Genomic DNA, 22,263 nt, shown 5'->3' on the forward strand with positions numbered 1-22,263 from the left:
CAATGCCGCAGCACAGCCGCGACCCTCCTGAACCGACTTTGCGCCGCATCGAATTCAAACTTTTGTGGGATTCGTTTTAAATTTGGGATTTAATCGCGCAAAAAGCCGCTCGGGTTAGGAAGACACGAGTTCCGGGTTGTGCGAAGCCGGCCTGTTGTTTGGGGTGCACGACAAGGTTTGTGCGCCTCTTTTAAAAGACGGGAGCCAACTTTCCCTCAAAATAGCGAGAATCCAGGGCGAGATTTCGTAGACGGAAGTCACATCATGTATTTAAAAAAAAAAGAAAAATCAATGTTATCCTTTCAGTCTCCAGCCACCTGTGAGGTTTTCTCACTTCGCGGCTCAATTTTGCTGCTGCTGTTCCTGCTTTTCGTCCAAATCTTCCTTTTCGCCTTCTTCGTTTTCGGCTGCCTTCTCTGCTTCCTGGGCTTTTTTCTTCCTGAACCGCTCCGCGTTTGTGACGGTCATCGGATGCAGGGGAAAAAATCCAGCAAGACCTAAAAATTAAAAAAAATATATGTATTAAAAAGCGCATCACTCTGCGCGTTAAGTATTTTGCAAATACAATAGGAAAAATATTGAGCGCACGGGGCAGCGATGGGTTTCAGATATTGTTCCTTCCGTGCATGCACCCGGCCTCAAAAAAATGCCTAAAAACGACAGCATAGCACCGGGGCAGGTGGGCAGGCCCACCCACGATCTCCGCTACCGGTTCGGGCAAACCGGTCTCAACCGAATGAATACCAAGGGAATCCTTGCATTACGGCCGTAATTGGGACCGGAACATTTGCTATTAAGGGAGGCATTGCATGACTCTGTCTGACTTTACAAACATTTTTGCTGCGGTCATTAAGCAAGACATCACCGATTTACACCATTCCTATCTTTGTAAGCTGCCCCGAGTCACCGAGAGCAAGTTAAATGAATATATAAATTTTCTTAAATGAATAAAATAAATAAAATCATGATTTCGTGTGTCGGAAGCCGCTTGGAATGGTTGTAACCGGGGATCAAGCAATCGCGGGACATTGCAACGGACGTATCTTGAGAGAATTGGTGATCCCTTTTTCAGTGCCATTGTGACAGAGGGCTGTCAAACTGGCGCTCGACAAACGGTCGTAAGTCGAGGACGGCCCCGTAGTCTTAAAAAAAATAAAATAAATAAAATTGGCTTAAAGTATTTTACAAATTCAATTTTCAAAAACAGAACCAATACAGGTAGCCCTCACCTCACAACAATTCACCTCACAGTGACCATTCAGAGTGACCGTTGCACTGAAAAAACAGACTTGGGACTGTTTTTCACACTTAACGACCATTGTTCAGGTGATCAAAATTCAGACGTCTGTGTTTACGACAGTCGCAGCCCCCTTGGCGACCTTCTGATAAGCAAACTCGAGTGGGAAGCTGGATTCACTTAACAACTGCGGCCAGGAAAGTTGTAGAACGGGGCAAAACTCACTTAACGTCTCACTTAAAAACAGAAAGTTCGAGCTCCATTTGCTACCGGTGAAAAGATGTTTCACGCCCAGGGAAGGATCCCTGAGGGTTTTTTTCCCCTGAATGTACCTTCAAGAAATTTTCGGCTCGGTTAAGTGGTCGTTAAGCCGAGGACTACGTGTAACCCGAAAGCAAAAGAGGGAGCCTTTACCTAGGAGTTTTTCGAGGGGCTTGGTCGGAGTAGCTCCGTAGGCAAACCAATATTTGAACCGGTCGAAGTTGAGCCCCATAATCTTCTCGCCGTGGGAGTTGGGCAGCGGATCGTAGCAGCCGATCTGCTCGAGGTATTTGCCGTCCCGGGCGCGTCGGTTGTGGGCGGCTACGATGCGATAGAAAGGCCGGTTCGTGCAACCGCCGAGGGACATCCGGATGACCACACGGACGTTGCGGTACTTCCTCAGCAGGGGGCGCCCTGGTTGAAGAGGAAATTGGGAGGGAAGACAATCGTCAGCAATGCGGGGAGTTGTCGGCTTACGACGTCAACGGCCAATCTTTCGGCGGCGAAGCGAGACAGCCGTTAAATGAGTTTTTACCCCCCCCCGTTTTATGACTTTCCTAGAGTAATCCGGTTGTTAAGCGGATCTGACTTTGCTCGTCAGAAGGTCGCAAAAGGGAGATCACATGACCCCGGGACACTCATAAATATGAGTCGGTTGCCAAGGGTCTAAGGTGGGACTAGAGCTCCCAATCTCCCTCGTGGTTGATCCAAAGTCACCCAGCTGGCTGTCATGGCTAAAGTGGGACTAGAGCTCCCAGTCTCCCGGTGATTGGCCCAGTCACCCAGCTAGCTGTCATGGCTAAGGCGGGACTAGAACTCCCCGACTTCCAGTGATTGGCCCAAAGTCACCCAGCTAGCTGTCATGGCTAAGGCGGGACTAGAACTCCCCGTCTCCCAGTGATTGGCCCAAAGTCACCCAGCTAGCTGTCATGTCATGGTTTTTTTCAAGGGGGAAATTCAGCCCGAAACAGCAGAGAAAGCTCTGAAGGAAAATCACAATGGGGATACCGGCCTACCTCACAAGGTTGTTGTAAGGGAATGTAGACATAATATTGCAAGGCGCATGCATCTTGACCCAAGTTGTGTGGTGGGCACAGAGATATAGAGTACAAAGCCTTCGGCAATGACACTTACCTAATTGGACCATGATGTCGTTGACTTCCCGCAGAGAAAACAGGAAAAAATATCTGATTTTAAAAAGGGGGAACGAAGTCCAGATGGCTGCTGGGAAAGAAGAGAAAGATAAAAAAAAGATATTTTATAGTTGTAAAATGGTATTTATTTAAAATCAGAAGGAAAAACGGACTCCGGGGAAACCCAGATGCGATTCACACAACCAGTGTTACTCAACTTTTAAGTTTGGGTGGACTACAGCTCCCAGAATTCCCCAGCCAGCCATCCTCCCAGAATTCCTCCATGCTGGCTGGGGAATTCTGGGAGCTGTAGTCCACCCAAGCTTAAAGGTGAAGCCAGTCGGGGAAAAACTGAATGAGTCCTATAGTTCATTCAGTTTTAAATAAATATAAAAAACATAAATTCAAGTAGTCCTCGACTTAAAAACAGTTTGTTTAGAGACCGAAGTTACAATGGCATTGGAAAAAGGGACTCGGGACCGTTTTTCACACTTGCGACCGTGGTCTCCACGGACTCCTTCAGACGGACTCCTATTTATGACGGTCGTGATCCCCTTTTGTGACCTCCTAACATGCCAAGTCAGTGGGGAACCCGGATTCAATTAACCACGGTGTGGACTTGACAACTGCAGCGATTCACTGAACAACGGGGCAAAACTCACTTAACAACTGTCTCGCTTAACAACATAACTTTGGGGTCTCAATTGCGGTCGTAAATCGAGAACTACGGGTTATTAAAAGCATAAAACCGTTGGCCGCCCTTGCAGGTATAAACCAGCAGCTGCAATCCCAGTTTGTGCAGGTCCTAAACCTGGTTTGGAGGGGGCGGGTTTTTTTTTAATGCAACCTGCAACCTGAATTCAGGAAGCTGGTTTGACAAGCCACGATCCAAACAAACTGAGGTTTATTAGCAGACAAAGGGGAGCCAGGTGTAGAAAAAACGCAGGGAGCATTTAAGGGTAGGAGGGAGGAGGAGGAGGATGGGGGGGAGCTTCCTCCTTGCACCCAGGTTGCAAAGCAGCGAGCTGCACCTGTTGAATTTCTGCAGCATTGCAAGGATGGCTGCAAGAGGAGAAAGGGGCTTTTGCTCATTTTTTTGCAAGAAGCTGATCCGACGGGAGGAATTTCAACACCCCCCCATCCTCTGCAATAACAGCTTCTTGCAACAGGGCAGCCTGCAATTCAACCGGTGCAGTTGATGCAACTAAAATTATTATTATGCATCAAGTTGGAAAGAAATGAATAAGCTGCACCTGGTGATTTTCTGCCTTACCTGCAAGGAGGGGATTCCCAGCCGCGATCCCGCACTCAGTAGCCCGGAAAAAGCGATCCTTTTAAGATCCCCAGATCCAAATCCACGCTGATCCAGACCAACCCTCAGGCGCATGCGCGGAGTCCGGAATCCGAACCGCCCCAATCAGATCGCCCGTTCGGAGGTGCCCTTTCTCGTCCCGTCTACCCTCGATCACGCATGCGCCCCCACCCGGTGTCGCAGGTGCTGACGTCATCGCACCGCGCGTCGAGTTTTCCACCCTCGCGTTGCTAAGCAACCGAGGCTGGCCTACCTGAAAAAGGAGGCCCGAGAGCCGTTGAGCGACCCCCGGGCTTAAAGCGGCGAAGGGTCCGAGGGGAGCGAACGTAAGAAAACCCCCCCTCACCCACAAACGTCTTATCTGGCCCCGCCTCCGTCAACTGGCCACGCCCCTTTGTTCTCCGTGCCCATAAACCCCGCCCTCCCTTTCCTGAGCCTCCTGGAGGGAGGGGGGGAGGAGGAGGAGGAGGAGGGGTTTGGTCACGTGCTCATAAACCCTGCTGCAGTATGTAGCTAGTCCTCATTGAGGAACTGAGGGGAAATTTTGGGTTACGAGATGGAGATTTTGGGTTCCTTTGCAATAGAAGTGGACGCTTTTAATTTCCCTCATTTATAGCTGAGGCTTAAATTGAAGAAGTTTCTTTTTGGCCACAAAATTGGCTTGGGGGACCGATCCCAGGACCCAACAATTTGAGTTGTTGTTATAAACAATAATACCCGCTCCCCTCCAAAAAAACCCCCCAAAACAACCAAACTTCCTTGGCCTTAACCAGGTTACTTATAAACCTAGTTAGTCTGTTGTTGCACCAATGTGAATCACAATGAGGGTCTCAAAAGTGGGTTAATTTAGCCATCCAGTCTGTCATGGTGGTTTATTGACATGAGTGAGACATTACTCCGTGTGTTTGTTTTCAGGCAGGTAAGCTGGATTCCTCCAACCTGTTGCAGACTATATGGACTACCATCCCCATCAGCCCCAGCCTGGCAAACCCAAGGATTACTCTCTGCTCAAGCCGCCAGAAAGGAAGAAGAGCTCAGACTGGCTACCAATCCTACATTTTTGACTCCTCTACTTCTACTACTATAATTATTACTTTATATAATAATATGTGAATGATATATATTTAATATCAGATAGCTATATATGATAGATAGATAGATAGATAGATATAATAGATAGATAGATAGATAGAGAGAGAGAGAGAGAGAGAGAGAGAGAGGTTAAATAGATATGATAGATAGATTAGATATAGATATAGATAGATATGATAGATTAGAGGTCCTGGTTTTGTTTTTTTTAAAAAAATCTATTTATTGATCTGGGACGGAGTCGACAACGTCTTGATGGAGCACGATAATTTTTTAAAACTTGATTTTTTAAAAAAAAATTTCCAGGGCTTTTTAGGTGGAAGAGAGGACGAGGTTTCTGCATTCATGGAGAAAAATCTTACCTTAATGACGAAGGGGATTGGCGAGTTGCGGAAGACGAGTTCCCCCCAACAGACGCTCATGTGGAATCATCCAGGCAGTGACAAAATTCATCCCAGTAAAGCGTTTCACGCTGTCAGACGTTACTATGAGAAACAGGTATTTATTTATTATTATAATATAATATATTATATTATAGGTATGCAACGGCTCGACTGGTCAGCTTGCAAAAGGATCATTAGTCGTGCTAATATTTGGAAAAGCTATTAATACAGGTAGTCCTCGGCTGACGGCCACGGTTGAGCTGAGACTTTAACCTTAGACTGTCTACTGTTGACCTCACCCCATTTGCAGCTCGTTACGCCCATGTAACACCTCTCCTATGCGAGCTGCACTGGCTCCCGGTGGTCTTCCGGGTGCGATTCAAGGTGTTAGTCATCACCTTTAAAGCGCTCCATGGCTTAGGACCTGGGTACCTACGAGACCGTCTTTTGCCACCAATAGCCTCCCACCGACCAGTTCGTTCTCACAGGGAGGGACTACTCAGGGTACCGTCAGTCAAATTACGCCGACTGGCGACTCCCAGGGGGAGGGCCTTCTCTGTGGGGGCTCCAACCCTTTGGAATGAACTGCCCCCGGAGATACGGAATATCCCTGATCTCCGTGCTTTCCGCCGTGCCCTCAAGACCCTGATGTTCCAACAGGCGGGGCTAAACATACGAACATGTGAATGATTTTTTAAATGTTATCTAATTCTGGGTTTTATTTAATTGACCAAACTAAGTAATAATTTTAATTAGCAATTTTATGATGTTTGTGTGTCTATATTTTTCTTGACTGTACACCGCCTTGAGTCCTACGGGAGAAAGGCGGTATAGAAATATAATAAATAAATAAATAAATAAATAAATAATAAATAAATTTGTAAGAGATCTGTAAGGGGTTTGGGTTTGGGCATAAGCGCACTAACCTGCCTACCGTCCCTGTCCTACTGTCCCCCGTTTATCCGTATCCATTTCCTGTGTTCATAATCGTGTTTATACTTATTTCTGTTACCTTATACACGCTTGACAAATAAATAAAATCAATAGAATCCCGATAAACCAGAAGGCGTTGACTCTAACTTTCTCTCGTCTCCCAGGCTGAGGAACAAAGGAAGATGTCCAATATACCAAGTGATTTTTCCGATTCATCGTTGCTGCAGAAATGCTTCTTGAAACGTCCCGGATGTCCTCAGTATTGCAACCAGGCGACGTCAGCACCGCTCCTTGGTAAAGACTCAACAATTGGCAGGTCCATTTTGTCACTTGCTCGGCCTCCCTGTTGCCCACTCCGGCTTGGTTGGGCGGTCGGTGAAATTGCACTTTGCAGGTAATTCCTCGATTTAACGACCGCAATGGAGCCCCACCCCAAAGTTCCGTCACCGCGCCAGAAACGGTCGTTGAAACGAACTTCTTGCCCCGTTCAACGGCCTTCCTGGGGAATCCCTAAAAGGAATTCAGCCGTTAAGTGAGTCACACGGTTGTTAAGTGAATCTGGCTCCCTCCCCACCCCGTTGACTTTGCTTATCGGAAAAGGGGATCATGTGATCCCCCCACCCCACCCTGAGACACTGTGACCGTCATAAATACGAGTCGGTTGCCGAGAGTCTGAATTTGGATCACGTAACCCCGGGGACGTTGCGACGGTCGTTAAGTGTGAAAAACGGTCCTTTTTAGAGTGCTGCTGTAAGCTTCGAACGGCCACTAAACGGGTGGTTGTAAGTCCAGGACTATCTGTCCATGTTTCGTGCTAATGCAAACAGCCGCATAGCGCAGTGTGGATCCACATTTTTCAAGCTTCAGTCCTCTTATCATAGAATAGCACAGAATCCCAGTCCCGGAAGGGACCTCGGAGGTCTTCTAGTCCAACCCCCGACCCCAAGGCAGGAGTCTTCGCGCCACCCCAGACGTGAAAGAGTCAGCGTTGAATTCTCTGCTTGCTGTCCCCACCTCACCCCGTTCCTCTCCCCACCAGTGAGCAGCATTTCCAGATTTGGGGATCTCCCTACCAACCTCAGCACCATGAGTCTGACTTCCCAGATATCCCTGGACGACTGGAATTCCCTGATCCAAAATCCCGACGTTTGGGACTCGAGGAGTCGCATCAGATGTAAGTTTCTTTGTCTGGATTCAATTACATCACCCTCCCCACAAAACAGAAGAGGTTTATAGCAGGAATGGCACTTTGGTCAACCTTGAAAGGTGCGAAGTTTAACCAAGGACCCCACAATTCTTCTCCTTCTTCTTCTCCTCCTCTTCCTCCTCCTCTGTTTCAACCCTGAACTACAAAGAATCTCTTCTATAGGCCGGCCTCTGTTCCCCCCACATCCAAAAAAAAGGGGGGGGAAACCCAGCAGCCCTTGGGGTGCAGACTGTTCTCTTTGGGTTGTCTTTGAGTGACATTTCTCTTCCCAGTTTATCCCTCTTCCTCCTCGGAGATTGTGTTGCCCAAATGGAAGAGCTTCACAGAAGGCATGGTCCCCCCAGGCCAGCTTAAAGCCCGCTCCGGGAACCGGATGCCCTGGTACATCCCCGTGCTTCATGAGAAGGTGAGGATTCGAACCCGCAAGGAACGAGGGCGGAAGAGGGTTTGGCCAGAGATTTTTTTCGGGACGTGATAAGAAGAGAGTCAGGTTTGCCCAAAAGGAGTTCGCGGCTCCTTTTTCCGACTTGCAAAAGTTTAATAACATCTTGCAATTTGATGTGGGGCGAGCGGTCAGAAAAGGGGCTGAAGGGAGCAGTTTGCAAGGAACAGATTGCAGATGAACAGATGAACTGAGTTGGATGGGATCTTGTAGGTCATCTAGTCCGACCCCCGACCCCATCCTAAGCAGGAGTCCCTGTCATTTCTGACAGAGGGCAGTCCAATCTCTTCTTGAAAGCCTCCACGGATGAAGCTCCCACAACTTCCAAAGGCAACTTCTGTTCCATGGGTTGATTGTCCTCACTGTCAGAAAATTTCTCCTTATTTCCAGGTTGAATCTCTCCTTGGTCAGTTTCCATCCATCATTTCTTGTCTGGCCTTCGGGTGCTTTGGAGAATAGCTTGACCCCCTTCCTCCTCTCTGGGGCTAAAAGGAATTTTTGTTCCCTTCCCAGGATCTGAGTCTTAATAGGCTGGGGGAAGAGATTACCCGCCTGGCTCCTTTTGAAGCCGAGTGTATCCGGAAGGACGGAGTGATCGCCGTTCTGCGGGAAGAGGTCCAGGCAATGCACAAACAACTGGAGCAGCTCCTGAAATGGCAGGCCTCTATTTTAGGGAGAACTTCGGAAGAGGTAACTTCGCTCTCTTTTCTTTGCTTCCCAGGCTTGTCTTGAGCCTTGATCGCTCCCGGAACCTGGTTCCCCCCTCCCCCTAAAGCCTCAAAGTTTTATAGAATAATAATAATAATAATAATAATAATAATAATAATAATAATAATAATAATAATAATAATAATAAAGTAGAGTAGAGTAGAGTAGAGTAGAACAGAACAGAACAGAACAGAACAGAACAGAACAGAACAGAATTCTTTATTGGCCAAGTGTGATTGGACACACAAGGAATTTGTCTTTGGTGCATACGCTCTCGGTGTACATAAAAGAGGAGATACCTTCGTCAAGAATCATAAGGTACAGCATTTAATGATAGTCATAGGGAACAAATAAGCAATCAAATCATATTAGGAAACAGTCATAGCGAGATTTATTAATGGCAATAGCAATAAGCCCTTAGGTAGGCTTACATACCGTTCACGCCATAGCAGGTTAGACTAAAATGGAATGGAATGGAGTGGAGTAAGAATTAGAATTAGAATTAGAATTAGAACAAAATGAATTTAGAATAGAATAGAATAGAATATAGAGAATAGAATAGAAATAGAACAGAATAGAATAGAATATAAAAAATAGAATAGAATATATAGAATAGAATAGAATAGAGAATAGAAAATAGAGAATAGAGAATAGAATATAGAATAGAATAGAATAGAAATAGAATATAGAGAACAGAATAGAATAGAATAGAATAAAATAGAGAATAGAATAGAATATAGAAGAGAAGAGAAGAGAAGGAATGGAATGGAATACGGAATAGAATAGAATAGAATAGAATAGAATAGAATAGAATAGAATAGAATAGAATAGAATAGAATAGAATAGAATAGAAAATGGAATGGAATGGAATGGAATGGAATAGAATAAAGTAGAGAATAAAAATAGAATAGCAATAGAATAGAGAAAAATGCATTGAAGGCAACGCGGCTAATCCTCAACTTATGGCCATCCCGGGCAGGCTCCCTTACCGTCGTAAATTGAGGACTACCCACGTTACCTCCTGCCGAACCCAAACCTTCAGAATTGCCCCAACTGCAGAAACACCCTTCCCTCCGCCCCCCCCAACCCCCCCCCCCTCCTCCATCAGGTTTTGCTTTCGAAATCTCCTTCCCAGAAGCGTGCCAAAGCGGAGCCTTCGTCCGAATGGGACCTGACCCAGCTGTCCACGCATGGGGTCTGCCCGTCGTCCGACCTCGGGCAGAAGAGCATTCCCTCGGTCTACGTGGACCAGGTCGACCTTTCGGAAGACTCGAGTCAAGATTTCGAGCGCCTGAAAGAGCTGCTGAGCCGGTCGGAGCAGGCGCTGGATTCGAAAGCGCTGCTTGTGAAGAAAGAGCTCTTAAAAGAGCAGGGGGATCTGGACCACTTCGAGAAGGAGGTAGGAAGGCCGAAAAAAACCGGGGTTGGTAAAAGACCCGGAGAAACACCTGGACGGGACAGGAATACAGGCTAGTCCTCGACTTAACGACCACAGTGGATTCTCTTCTCTTCTCTTCTCTTCTCTTCTCTTCTCTTCTCTTCTCTTCTCTTCTCTTCTCTTCTCTTCTCTTCTCCTCTCCTCTCCTCTCCTCTCCTCTCCTCTCCTCTCCTCTCCTCTCCTCTCCTCTCCCCTTCCATATTATCTATTCTATTCTATTCTATTCTATTCTATTCTATTCTATTCTATTCTATTCTATTCTATTCTATTCTATTCTATTCTATTCTATTCTATTCTATTCTACTCTACTCTACTCTATTCTACTTTATTCTATTCCAAATTGTATTATTCTATATTCTATTCTATTCTGTTCTGTTCTATTCTATTCTATTCTATTCTATTCTATTCTATTCTATTCTATTCTATATTCGATTCAATATTTCTATTCTATTCTATTCTACTCTATTCTACTCTACTCTACTCCTCTCTTCTCTTCTCTTCTCTTTTCTTCTCTTCCTTTCCCTTCTCTTCTCTATTTTCTATTTTATCCTATATTTTATCCAAAATTTAGCGAATGGCCACTGAACAGACTGTTGTTAAGTCGAGGGCCGCCCGTAGAGGAAATCACAACTTGTCCATGGGAAGTCCTCGACTTAAGACCGCAGTGGAGCCCCAAACCTTTGTGGCTAAGTTGAGACGTGCGTTCAGTGAATTTTACCCCATTCGATGGAATTTTCGGAGCGAATCAACAGCAGCTGTTAAGTCAGGAACACAGTCCTTAAGCAAAACTGGCTTTTCCCCATTGAGTTTGCCGGTTGGGGAAGGTCGCAAAAGAGGGTCACGTGACCCCAGGACACGGCGGGCGTCATAAATACGAGTCTGTTGCCAAGCTTGGGGATTTTGATGGTGCGACCACGGGGACGCTACGACAGTCGTAAAAGCGTGAAAAACCTAAGTCCTAAGTCGCTTTTTTCAGTGCCGTTGTGACTTTGGTCGCTCAATGAGCTGTCGTAAGCCAAGGACTTCCTGCGGTGCCAAAAAAACATGCCTTACAGATAGCTCTCGATTTTTGCAACGGCACTGAAGAAAGTGACCGAGGACCGTTTTTTCACACTTGCGACCGTCGCGGCCTCCCCACACAGTCACGTGACCAAAATTCCCCGCGCTTGGCAACGGACTCGTGTTTACGACCGTCGCCGCGTCCCGGGGTCACACCATCCCCCTTTTGAGATCTTCCGACGAGCGAAATCAATGGGGGATCTACAAGTTAACTTACCAACCGTAGCGATTCAATTTAACGACCCTGGCAAGAAAGGTCGTAAAAGAGGACAAAGCTCACTTAATGGCCGCCTCGCTTAGCAACACTAAGGCTTCGGGCTCGCTCGCAGCCGTAAGACGAGCCCTGCCCGCATTCGCAAGAGCGAATAAAGTTACCGCAGTGCCTTCCGCTGTCCTTGAAGCATCAGAAAGACGGTGGGATTCCCCCCTTTCCCTTCCCACCCACCCGTGTCCGTAAATAACAACACAATCACAACACACTTTTCTTTTACTCCCCTCACCTCTCCCCTCCCCCCGACCGCCTCCCAGAGCCTGGTGGAAATAGAGGAGGAGATGCTCTCCAGCAGCGAATCCAAAGTGAAGGAAGGCGACTCGAGCGATCTGGAAGACTCGGATAACACCTTGATCCTCTACAAGCTGCTGGAGTTCCAGAAGGTGAACGAAATCCTCTACGAAGAGCTGCAGAAAGCGCGGAACGAGTACGAGCTGGCCACAGGTACCCCTGGGGTCCTCCAGAACCCAGAATGGAAAAATAGAGTAGAGTAGAGTAGAGTAGAGTAGAGTAGAATAGAATAGAATAGAATAGAATAGAATAGAATAGAATAGAATAGATTATTGGAATGAATAGCATAGAATGGAATGGAATGGAATGGAAGGAAATAGGCGAGGAGAGGAGAGGAGAAAAGAAGAGAGGAGAGGAGAAGAGAAGAATATAATAGTATAGAAGAATAGAATAGAGTATAGGGTAGGGTAGAGTAGAGTAGAGTAGAATAGAATAGAATAGAATAGAATAGAATAGAATAGAATAGAATAGAATAGAATAGAATAGATTATTGGAATGAATAGCATAGAATGGAATGGAATGGAATGGAAGGAAATAGGAGAGGAGAGGAGAAAAGAAGAGAGGAGAGGAGAAGAGAAGAATATAATAGTATAGAAGAATAGAGTAGAGTAGAGTGGAGTGGAATGGAATGGAATGGAATAGAATAGAAGAATTGGAATTGGAATTGGAAATAGAATAGAATTAATAGAGTAGAATAGAGTAATAGAGTAAAGTAGAGTAGTAGAGTAGAATGGTAGAGTAATAGAGTAGAGTATAGAGTAGTAGAGTGCCCTGCTGCCCTCCCGCTTGTTTCTCCAGGCGCGATTTCATCCCTGCAACGAGAGTTGTCCTTCGGGGAATCCCAACTCCGGAAAGCTGAGGTGGAGAAAGAATCTTTGCAGAAGGAACTCCGGGAACGAGGCGAACAGCTGGAGGCCATGTCGAATAAGGTCGGTCAACGGGCTTAGGCAGCAGGACGGTCGAGAAAAATGGATTTTACAGGGTTGGCATTCGGACTCTGCTCTCAGCAAGGAAGGAAGGAAGGGAAGATGTGATGGATGGGGAGGGAGGGAGGGAGGGAGGGAGGGAGGGAGGGAGGGAGGGAGGAAGGAAGGAAGGAAGGAAGGAAGGAAGGAAGGAAGGGAGGGAAGATGTGATGGATGGGAAGGGAGGGAGGGAAGGAAGGAAGGAAAGAAAGGTGATGGATGGGAAGGAAGGAAGGAAAAATGTGATGGATGGGAAGGAAGGAAGGAAGGAAGGAAGGAAGGAAGGGAAGATGTGATGGATGGGAAGGGAGGGAGGGAGGGAAGGAAGGAAGGAAAGAAAGATGTGATGGATGGGAAGGAAGGAAGGAAGGAAGGAAAAATGTGATGGATGGGAAGGAAGGAAGGAAGGAAAGATGTGATGGATGGGAAGGAAGGAAGGAAGGAAAAATGTGATGGATGGGAAAGATGGAAGGAAGGAAGGAAAGGTGATGGATGTGAAGGAAGGGAGGAAGGAAGGAAGGAAGGAAGGAAGGGAAGATGTGATGGATGGGAAGGGAGGGAGGGAGGGAAGGAAGGAAGGAAAGAAAGATGTGATGGATGGGAAGGAAGGAAGGAAGGAAGGAAAAATGTGATGGATGGGAAGGAAGGAAGGAAGGAAAGATGTGATGGATGGGAAGGAAGGAAGGAAAAATGTGATGGATGGGAAAGATGGAAGGAAGGAAGGAAAGATGTGATGGATGTGAAGGAAGGGAGGAAGGAAGGAAGGAAGGAAGGAAGGAAGGAAGGGAAGATGTGATGGATGTGAAGGAAGGGAGGAAGGAAGGAAGGAAAGAAAGATGTGATGGATGGGAAGGAAGGAAGGAAGGAAGGAAAGATGTGATGGATGGGAAAGATGGAAGGAAGGAAGGAAAGATGTGATGGATGTGAAGGAAGGAAAGGAAGGGAGGAAGGAAGGAAGGGAAGATGTGATGGATGGGAAGGGAGGGAGGGAGGAAGGAAAGAAAGATGTGATGGATGGGAAGGAAGGAAGGAAGGAAAAATGATGGATGGGAAGGAAGGAAGGAAGGAAAAATGTGATGGATGGGAAGGAAAGATGGAAGGAAAGAAGGAAGGAAAGATGTGATGGATGGGCCAGCTGCAGCACTCTGCTAACTAATTTGGTTGGGGGGGAGGCAAGAATCCCACGGATTCTCGTTTTTGTGCGTTCCTTTTTAAAAAAAACCGGGAGGGGGGAATGAAGATTGTTTGTTGGAAATCCCCAGCGCGGGAGCTTTTCACCGCTTCCGCCTTCCCTTCTTAGTTTTCCAACTTGCGGGAGGAGAGGAAACACGAAGAAATGATGGGCACCATCGAGAGAGAGAATTGTAAACTCCGACAGGTAAGGGAACCTCCCCCCCCCCTCCCCCTCCCTTGGATCTCTTATCTGTGGATTTCTGCTCTGGGTTGGGTGTAAACCATTCGACAGAATTGGCTGGTCTGTCAATTAAATGGCTCAGGGGCTAAGACGCTGGGCTTGCCGATCGAAAGGTCGGACACACACACACACACACACACACAGGTCCCCTATGGGAAACTGTGCGGATGAGACCCTCAAGGCCTTGTGGGATAAATCCAGACAGGAATTGAAACTACCAGTTTTTTACTTTGCTATAAATCTACGTTGGCTGAAGGTTGCAGATTTGAAAGTACAATTCTCAGCACCCCTTTACAGATTCTGTTCTGTTCTGTTCTGTTCGGTTCTATCCCTATCCCTATCCCTATCCCTATCCCTATCCCTATTCCCTTCTATCCCTATTCCTATTCCCTTCTATTCCTATTTCGTTCTATCCCTTATGCTACTCTAATCCTGTTCCATTCCATTCCATTCTATTCCATTCTATTCCTGTTCTATTCTATTCCTATTCCTATTCCCTTCTATTTCTATTCCCTTCCCTTCCCTTCCCTTCCCTTCCCTTCCCTTCCCTTCCATTCCATTCCATTCCATTCCATTCCATTCCATTCCATTCCATTCCATTCCATTCCATTCCATTCCATTCTATTCTATTCTATTCTATTCTATTCTATTCTATTCTATTCCTTTCTATTCTATTCCTATTCCTATTCCCTTCCCTTCCCTTCCCTTCCCTTCCCTTCCCTTCCCTTCCCTTCCCTTCCCTTCCCTTCCCTTCCCTTCCATTCCATTCCATTCTATTCTATTCTATTCTATTCTATTCTATTCTATTCTATTCTATTCCTATTCCTATTCCTATTCCCTTCCCTTCCCTTCCCTTCCCTTCCCTTCCCTTCCCTTCCATTCCATTCCATTCCATTCTATTCTATTCTATTCTATTCTATTCCTTTCTATTCCATTCTATTCTATTCTATTCTATTCTATTCTATTCCTTCCAACTCTTGTTATTCTATTCTATTCTATTCTATTCTATTCTATTCTATTCTATTCTATTCTATTCTATTCTATTCTATTCCTTTCTATTCTATTCCTATTCCTATTCCCTTCCCTTCCCTTCCCTTCCCTTCCCTTCCCTTCCCTTCCCTTCCCTTCCCTTCCCTTCCCTTCCCTTCCCTTCCCTTCCCTTCCCTTCCATTCCATTCCATTCTATTCTATTCTATTCTATTCTATTCTATTCCTTTCTATTCCATTCTATTCTATTCTATTCCTTATTCTACTCTACTCGTATTCTATTCTATTCCATTCTATTCTGCATTCTAGCCTTTCCTAGTCCTAGTCCTACTTGTCTTCCTATGTTCTCTTCCTATTTCTGTTCTAGGGGTGCCCTGAAAAACACCCCCCAAAGTGTCTGGATTCTCTATAATTTTGCCCTTTCCCCCCCCCCCCCTCTTCCTTCCTGGCCAGGAGGTGACCAAGCTGGAAGTCCATCTGGCAGACAGAGACCAGGCCATCCACACTTTGCAAACCAACGTCCAGCAGCTTCACTCCGAGTTACTGGTGAGCCAGCATCGGGCCGGGAAGCAGCTGAGCAGCCAGGATGAACTCCAGAAGCAGCTGGAGATTTTGCAACGGGCGGAACAGCAGACCAGAGTCACCCTGGAGAGCGTCAGCGCCCGGGTAAGCTTGGGAACGCGGTCGTTAAATGAATCCGGCTTCCCTCATCGACTTCGCTTGGTCGGACGGTCGCGAAAGTGGAAACTGGGGACCCCCGGGGGGGGGGGGACAGCACGACCCTCATAAATAGGAACCGGTTTGCCGAGCGTCCGAATTTTGATCACGTATCCATGGGGACACTGCAACAGTCGTAAGTGTGCAGTAACTCTTCCTAGGCATCACTTAACTATGAGCCAGCGGGATATTGCAGAAAAAACCCAGTCATTTTTTTTCAGTGCTGTTGTAACTTCAAACCGTCACTAAATGTTGCAAGCCGAGAACTACCCTGTTTCCCCCAAAATAAGACATTATCCCCTGATAATAAGCCCAATTGGGCTTTTGAGCGCATGGCAGTAAGGCCAAGCGCTTATTTCAGGGTTCAAAAAAATATAAGACAGGATCTTATTTTCAGGGAAACACAGTACCTGTACTGTATCCTTGTAATAAAAATAGCGTTAGCCTGGCATGACCTTGGGGCTCTAATGTGGTCTACCTCGCAGGGCAGCTGGGAACCAAACATCAAATCTTAGGAAGCCACTAGCAGCTGCCTCGTTCCTCCCATTCTACGTTCCTCCAGCTTCATGCTTCCCTCTAAAAAAGATGTTGAGACTGGAAAGAGTGCAGAGAAGAGTAACCAAGAGGATTAGAGGACTGGAGGCTAAAACATATGAAGAACAATTGCAGGAACTGGGTAGGGCTAGTATGATGAAAAGAAGGACTAGGGGAGACATGATATATATATATAAAGCTTATTGTCATTGTACATATATACATAGTATACCCATACAACGAAATTCACGTAACACCCAGAGAACAAGCCCAACACATGATCCCCAAACATCCCCCACCCACCCACCGAAAATTCCCCACCCCTAAACCACCCAAATATCCACACAACAGACCAAGTAATGCTGTCCAACAGCTCACTGATGGTGGGCCCTTTAGTTCATTGTTGAGTGCAACTATAGCTCTGGGATTAAAAACTATTCAGAAGACGTGTGGTCCGAGTTTGAATTGTTCTGTTAGCAGTCTTCCGATATCTCAGGGGCTGCCCCCAAAGAAGAGGGAGTCAAGCTATTCTCCAAAGCATCTGAGGGCAGGACAAGAAGCAACGGATGGAGATTAATCAAGGAGAGAAGCAACTTAGAACTAAGGAGGAATTTCCTGACAGTGAGAACAATTAACCAGTGGAACAACTTGCCACCAGAAGTTGCGAATGCTCCAACACTGGAAGTTTTTAAGAAGATGTTGGATAACCATTTGTCTGAAGTGGTGTAGGGTTTCCTGCCTAAGCAGGGGGTTGGACTAGAAGACCTCCAAGGTCCCTTCCAACTCATATTATTCTCTTCTCTTCTTTTCTTTTCTCTTTCTTCGAAAGTTTGAAAGGTTCCGCAGCAAAATTATCCAAGCCGCTTACAGCACCCCCCGGCACCAAGTCCCCGCAGGCAGAAATCGCAGACGAAGAGATTTTAGAGGCCTTGCAGGTAACTGGAGTAGTTGGGATGGTGGAAAGGCAGAGTGGGGTGAGGAGGAGGGAGACCCCTGGCCTGGTGAGGCTGCCCCCTCCCCTTCCTGACGGACGGCACTGTCTTTCAGAAAATCATAACCGACCGTCTCGAATTCCACCAAATGCTGAAGCAGAAAGGCGTGAAGGTCCCGTCTCTCAGCTCCGAGCCTGCCCCACCGCCGACTCATAAGAAAAAAGCCGGAGGGAAATAATAAACCCCCCCTTTTTTTAACCCTCCCCCCCAAAATAACATCTCTCGACTTTCTTATTCTGCTTTCCTGTCTCCAATTAAACGATGGCACTCATGTTTTTCCCCCCTTTTTCTTGTGCATTAGTATGATTATTCATTGTAATTAGTATGATTACTAGTTGAAGTATTGGCACTGATTTATAAAGCCTTAATAAGGCCGCACCTGGAATACCGCATCCAGTTTTGGTCCCCCGCATTACAAGAAAGATGTTGAGACTTTGGAAAAAAGGGGCGAAATAGAGCAACAAAGATGATTGAAGTAAAACATACGAAGAACGGCTGCAGAATTTGGGAATATCTTCTTCTTGTTGTGCCCTATCCGTCATCGGATGTTGGCGATCATGTTGCGCGAGCCTATTTTTATCAACAGCTGCACAAAAAAAGTGCTTTTGAGTTTTGTCCAAGCTGGTTCCTTTGATTTTTGAAGCCATGATCTTCTTCTTCTGCCTGGACCTCCTCGTTCGCCTTCAATCTTTCCTTGGAGGATTTATTTATTTATTTATTATATTTCTATACCGCCTTTTTCCCGTAGGACTCAAGGCGGTGATTAAGTGAAGTATGCCGTATTTTTCTGGGTGTCGCATCACCTGTCCAAAATATTCTAACTTTGACAAGAAGGACTAGAGGGGGACATGAAGCAGTCTTCCAATATCTGAGGGTCTGCCACAGAAAAGACGGAGGTCCAACTATACTCCAGAGCAAATTGGTAGTAGATAAGAGCGAACATAATTTAAGGCAGACTGGACTCTTGTGGTTGCAAAGATGACTCAAGACCGATGACGCCCTTGACTCCTCCCTCCCTCCCTCCTTCGGCCTCAGCCTAATCATCTCCTACATCAACCTCACCAAATCAAATTTTTTGGGGTTTCGTTGACTGGTGGATATTTTGCCAAAGCAAGGAAGCTACGCATATCTTCATCCTTGTTCCGCCCACATCTTCAAACTCTTCATTTCGGCCTCGCGCTGGGAAAACGCGGCAAGGATTCAATTTCCATTGGGAATCTCTAGCCAGTCGTCGGACGTTTTTTCATCCAGGTCTCTTCGGCCATCCCATCTTCTGGGCTTTTTTTCTCCCCCCACGATGCCACTTTGGAAGAGGATGAAATCTCTGGGGAGGGGGGGGGTGTTGGCTAGAATCCAGAACCGGAATTTTCAGAAGGGTTTGAAATGAAACGGACTCTCCTGGTTCTTTGAATGCCGACTCCGTCCGGAGCCACGCGCGTTCCAACCGGATACAGATAGACGCGGTGCTGATGATGATTCGCTCGCGTTCTTAGACCGAAGGATGAGAGGTTGGCGGGAAAAAGAGACACCCCCCCCCTCGATCAAAATGCAGAAGAGTTTCCTGCCTTCCCCTCTCCTCTTCATCATCCTCTCCACCCTGCAGGGTAAAAATCTGATTCACGGTGAGTTGCTTTGACGGACCTAAGAATTCGGAGCCCTCTTGTCTCCAATTTCCTGCGTTACATTTTCCCCCCCCACCCCCTCTTTTAAAGCACATCGGACTCTTTTAATTTCCCCCCTCAAATGGCTGGTTAAAAATAATACAGGTGCCTTGAGTTACTTAGACAGTAATAAAGGCAGGATAAAACAATCAATAAAATTAATGATCATGAATTTCTAGTGATGTCGTTCTTGTTTTGGCTCTGACCCTAATTTGATGTGGGAAAATAGAATACAGAATAACACACATCATAAATGTATTTTATATTTTCTGTTCATGGGTTGCACCAGTAGAGGCTAAACCAGTTTCGCTGTATACATGATGTACAATGACAATAAAGGCTATTATTATTATTATTATCATTATTATTATTATTATTATTTATTTATTTACTTTATTCATTAAACATGAAACTCAGTCAACTGAACATTCAAAAATGCATCACAAATACCATTGACTGGTGCTAATGGTTGATACGGGTTGATATTATTATTATTATTATTATTATTATTATTATTATTATTATTATTTACTTTATTCATTAAACATGAAACTCAGTCAACTGAACATTCAAAAATGCATCACAAATACCATTGACTGGTGCTAATGGTTGATACGGGTTGATATTATTATTATTATTATTATTATTATTATTATTATTATTATTATTATATTATTATTATTATTCACAGAATACTCAGTAAATGGGGCATAAGAGGCTAACGTGAATTGTTCAGGCAGGATCTCCGCCCCGAAGCTGAACATTAGTGTATCATTAATGGAGGACAGGTAGTCCTCGGCTTACGACCGCAATGGAGCCCAGAATGTATGTTGCTAAGCGAGACATAGGTTCAGCGAGTTTTGCTCCATTTTACTGCCTTCCTCGCCACGGCTGTTAAGCGAATCATTGCAGCTGTTAATTTAGGAACACAGTTGTTAAGAGAATGAGTGGTGCGGTGGCCTAAGAGGTGGAGCTCTTGCCTCACAAGCGGGAGGCTGCGAGTTCATTCCTAGGTAGAGGAATGACAAATATTTGTCTTTCTGGGCACAGTGAGAATATATCTACTGAACAAAACTCCGCACTGGCAACAGGAAAGGCATCCGGCCATTAAAACACTCTGCTAGCTCCATTCAATTGCCCAGACTCCATCCCGCAAGGGATTATGGTGTCGTTAAATGATGATGATGAGTTAAGAAAATCTGGCTTCCCGGTCCGAAGGTCGCAAAATGGAAATCTCGCGACTCTGGGGACAGTGACACTGTCGTAACTATGGGTTGCTTGCAAAATTCAAAAGCTTTTGAATTTGGATCACGTGACTGTGGGGTGGGGGGTGCCCCAATGGTCGTAAGTGTGAAAAATAGTCTTAAGTCACTTTTTTCAGTGCTGTTGTAACTATGGTCACTAAATTAACTGTTGTAAGTCAAAGACTACCTGTGTAGTAGTGGTTATTCCCCCCCCCTCTATTGTTTCTCTTCTCCTCCTTAGATCCATATAAACCCGAATGCGTCCTCCGGAAGATGCCATGCCACCCAAAAGCGATTTGCCAACTGGACGAGCTTTCTTCGGAGTTTTATTGCCGTTGCTTGCCAGGTTACGATGGAGACGGGATCAGTCTTTGCCAAGGCAAGTCCCACTCAACGTCTTTCTTCCACCTGAGGTCCTTTTAGGTGACCTCAGCAGCTTCCAAGGGGTGGGGACTTCGACTCCCAGCATTCTCCTCAATGCCCGGTGGAATTCTGGGATACGGACGGAGCCCACCACCTCACGGTTGGGAATTAATTATGCTGGTGGGAGGATTCAGGGAATTCGTTCTGGGGTTGACCGAGAAAGAAGAAAAAAAAGAGAGAGAGAGAAAGAAAGGAAGGCAGGAAGGAAAGAAAAAGAAAGAAGGAAGGAAGGAAGGAAGGAAAGAAAGAAGGAAAGAAAAAGAAAGAAGGAAGGAAGGAAAGAAAGAAAAGAAAAAGAAAGAAAGAAAATATTGGCATCTATTTATACTTTTACATTTTTTTTAGTCCCCTGCTTGGGACTATTTCTGGACTTGATGGAGAAAGAAAGAGAGAGAGAGAAAGAGCGAGAAAGAAAGAGAGAGAGAGAGAAAGAGTGAGAGAAAGAGAGAGAAAGAAAAAGAAGAAAAAAAGAAAAAATTAGTATCTATTTGTACTTTAAAAAATTTTTTAAACTAGCCTGCTTGGCACTATTTCTGGGCTTGACAGAGAAAGGTAGAAAGAAAGAGAGAGAGAGAGAAAGAAGGAAAGTGAAAGAAAGAAAGACTGAAAGAAAGATAAAGAAAAATAGAGAGAGAGAGAGAAAGAAGGAAAGAAAGAAGAAAGAAAGAAAAAGAAAGAAAGAAAGAGAAAGATTGGCATTTATTTGTACTTTTAAAAAATTTTTAAACTAGCCTGCTTGGCACTATTTCTGGGCTTGACAGAGAAAGGTAGAAAGAAAGAGAGAGAGAGAGAGAAAGAAAGAAAGACTGAAAGAAAGATAAAGATAGAGAGAGAGAGAGAGAAAGAAAGAAGGAAAGAAAGAAGAAAGAGGAAGAAAAAAGAAAAAGAAAGGAAGAAAGGAAAGAAAGAAAGAAAGATTGATAGGCATTTATTTGTACTTTAAATTTTTTTTTTTAAACTGGCCTGTTTGGGACTATTTCTGGGCTTGATGGAGAAAGAAGAAGTAAAAAAAGAAAAAGAAGAAAGAAAAAAAATGGCATCTATTTGTACTCTTTTAAACCTTTTAAAATAACCTGCTTGAAACTGGAGGAAGCAAAGGACATTGTTTTTCTCTAGGATGGTATAAGGTCTCCCGTCTTGGGCAGTGGGTTCGACTGGAAGACCTCCGAGGACCCTTCCAGCACTAGGATTCTATGTTTCTATTGTCCCCCTTGAGAACAACTCCTGGATTATTGAATATTTTATTTGGCCAAGTGGGATTATTAGTAGTGTCCCTTTCCACAAGGCAAGGTAAAGAAAAGGGACGAACAAGTATCCAGCGTGCTGAAAACGTTCAGAATTTGGTTTGCTTGCTTGCTTCTTCTTCTTAAAGAATTCCAAAATTTCCCTTTGCTTGTTTGCAGCCCCTGCCTTCCACATCACCGTTTCCGACGCTTCTGTTTGTGACGAGATGGGCGAGCAGGTGTGTCTCCTCCACGTGAAAGAGCCACGCGTCACTTTCCACGTCTCCGTCTCGGCTTCCGCCAACCGACGTTCGCCCAGCGTGATCTGGTACAAGTTTT

The 22,263-nt window shown here is 45.4% G+C and overlaps 2 protein-coding genes across 4 annotated transcripts; one reads left to right on the forward strand and one right to left on the reverse strand.

Moving 5' to 3' along the window:
* Nucleotides 1-70: 70 nt before the first annotated feature.
* MRPS16 (mitochondrial ribosomal protein S16) lies at nt 71-4,025 on the reverse strand. Of its 3 annotated transcripts, none has more exons than XM_070956114.1 (4): nt 3,905-4,025; nt 2,633-2,719; nt 1,652-1,912; nt 71-497 (listed from the first exon to the last, which is right to left on the reverse strand). In XM_070956114.1, the coding sequence occupies exons 2-4, from the start codon at nt 2,643-2,645 to the stop codon at nt 343-345; spliced, it is 429 nt and encodes a 142-aa protein (XP_070812215.1). In that variant the 5' UTR covers nt 2,646-2,719; nt 3,905-4,025; the 3' UTR covers nt 71-342. The 3 variants fall into 3 exon arrangements, with proteins under 3 accessions (XP_070812215.1, XP_070812217.1, XP_070812218.1); XM_070956116.1 differs by having other exon boundaries at nt 2,633-2,722; XM_070956117.1 differs by lacking the exons at nt 2,633-2,719; nt 3,905-4,025 and adding an exon at nt 2,515-2,581.
* Nucleotides 4,026-5,242: 1,217 nt separating this feature from the next.
* CCDC27 (coiled-coil domain containing 27) lies at nt 5,243-19,185 on the forward strand. The gene is given in 13 exon segments (XM_070956095.1): nt 5,243-5,530; nt 6,513-6,642; nt 7,388-7,522; nt 7,828-7,961; nt 8,511-8,687; nt 9,841-10,104; nt 11,731-11,917; nt 12,563-12,693; nt 14,030-14,107; nt 15,584-15,796; nt 17,211-17,255; nt 17,257-17,316; nt 17,429-19,185. Coding segments are annotated over 13 exon segments (1,920 nt in total). The 5' UTR covers nt 5,243-5,287; the 3' UTR covers nt 17,552-19,185.
* Nucleotides 19,186-22,263: the final 3,078 nt, after the last annotated feature.

This window comes from Pituophis catenifer, unplaced genomic scaffold (genome assembly GCF_029215685.1).
Source record: "Pituophis catenifer annectens isolate HBS135680 unplaced genomic scaffold, rPitCat1.0.hap2 SCAF_18, whole genome shotgun sequence".
Taxonomy (NCBI): domain Eukaryota; kingdom Metazoa; phylum Chordata; class Lepidosauria; order Squamata; family Colubridae; genus Pituophis; species Pituophis catenifer.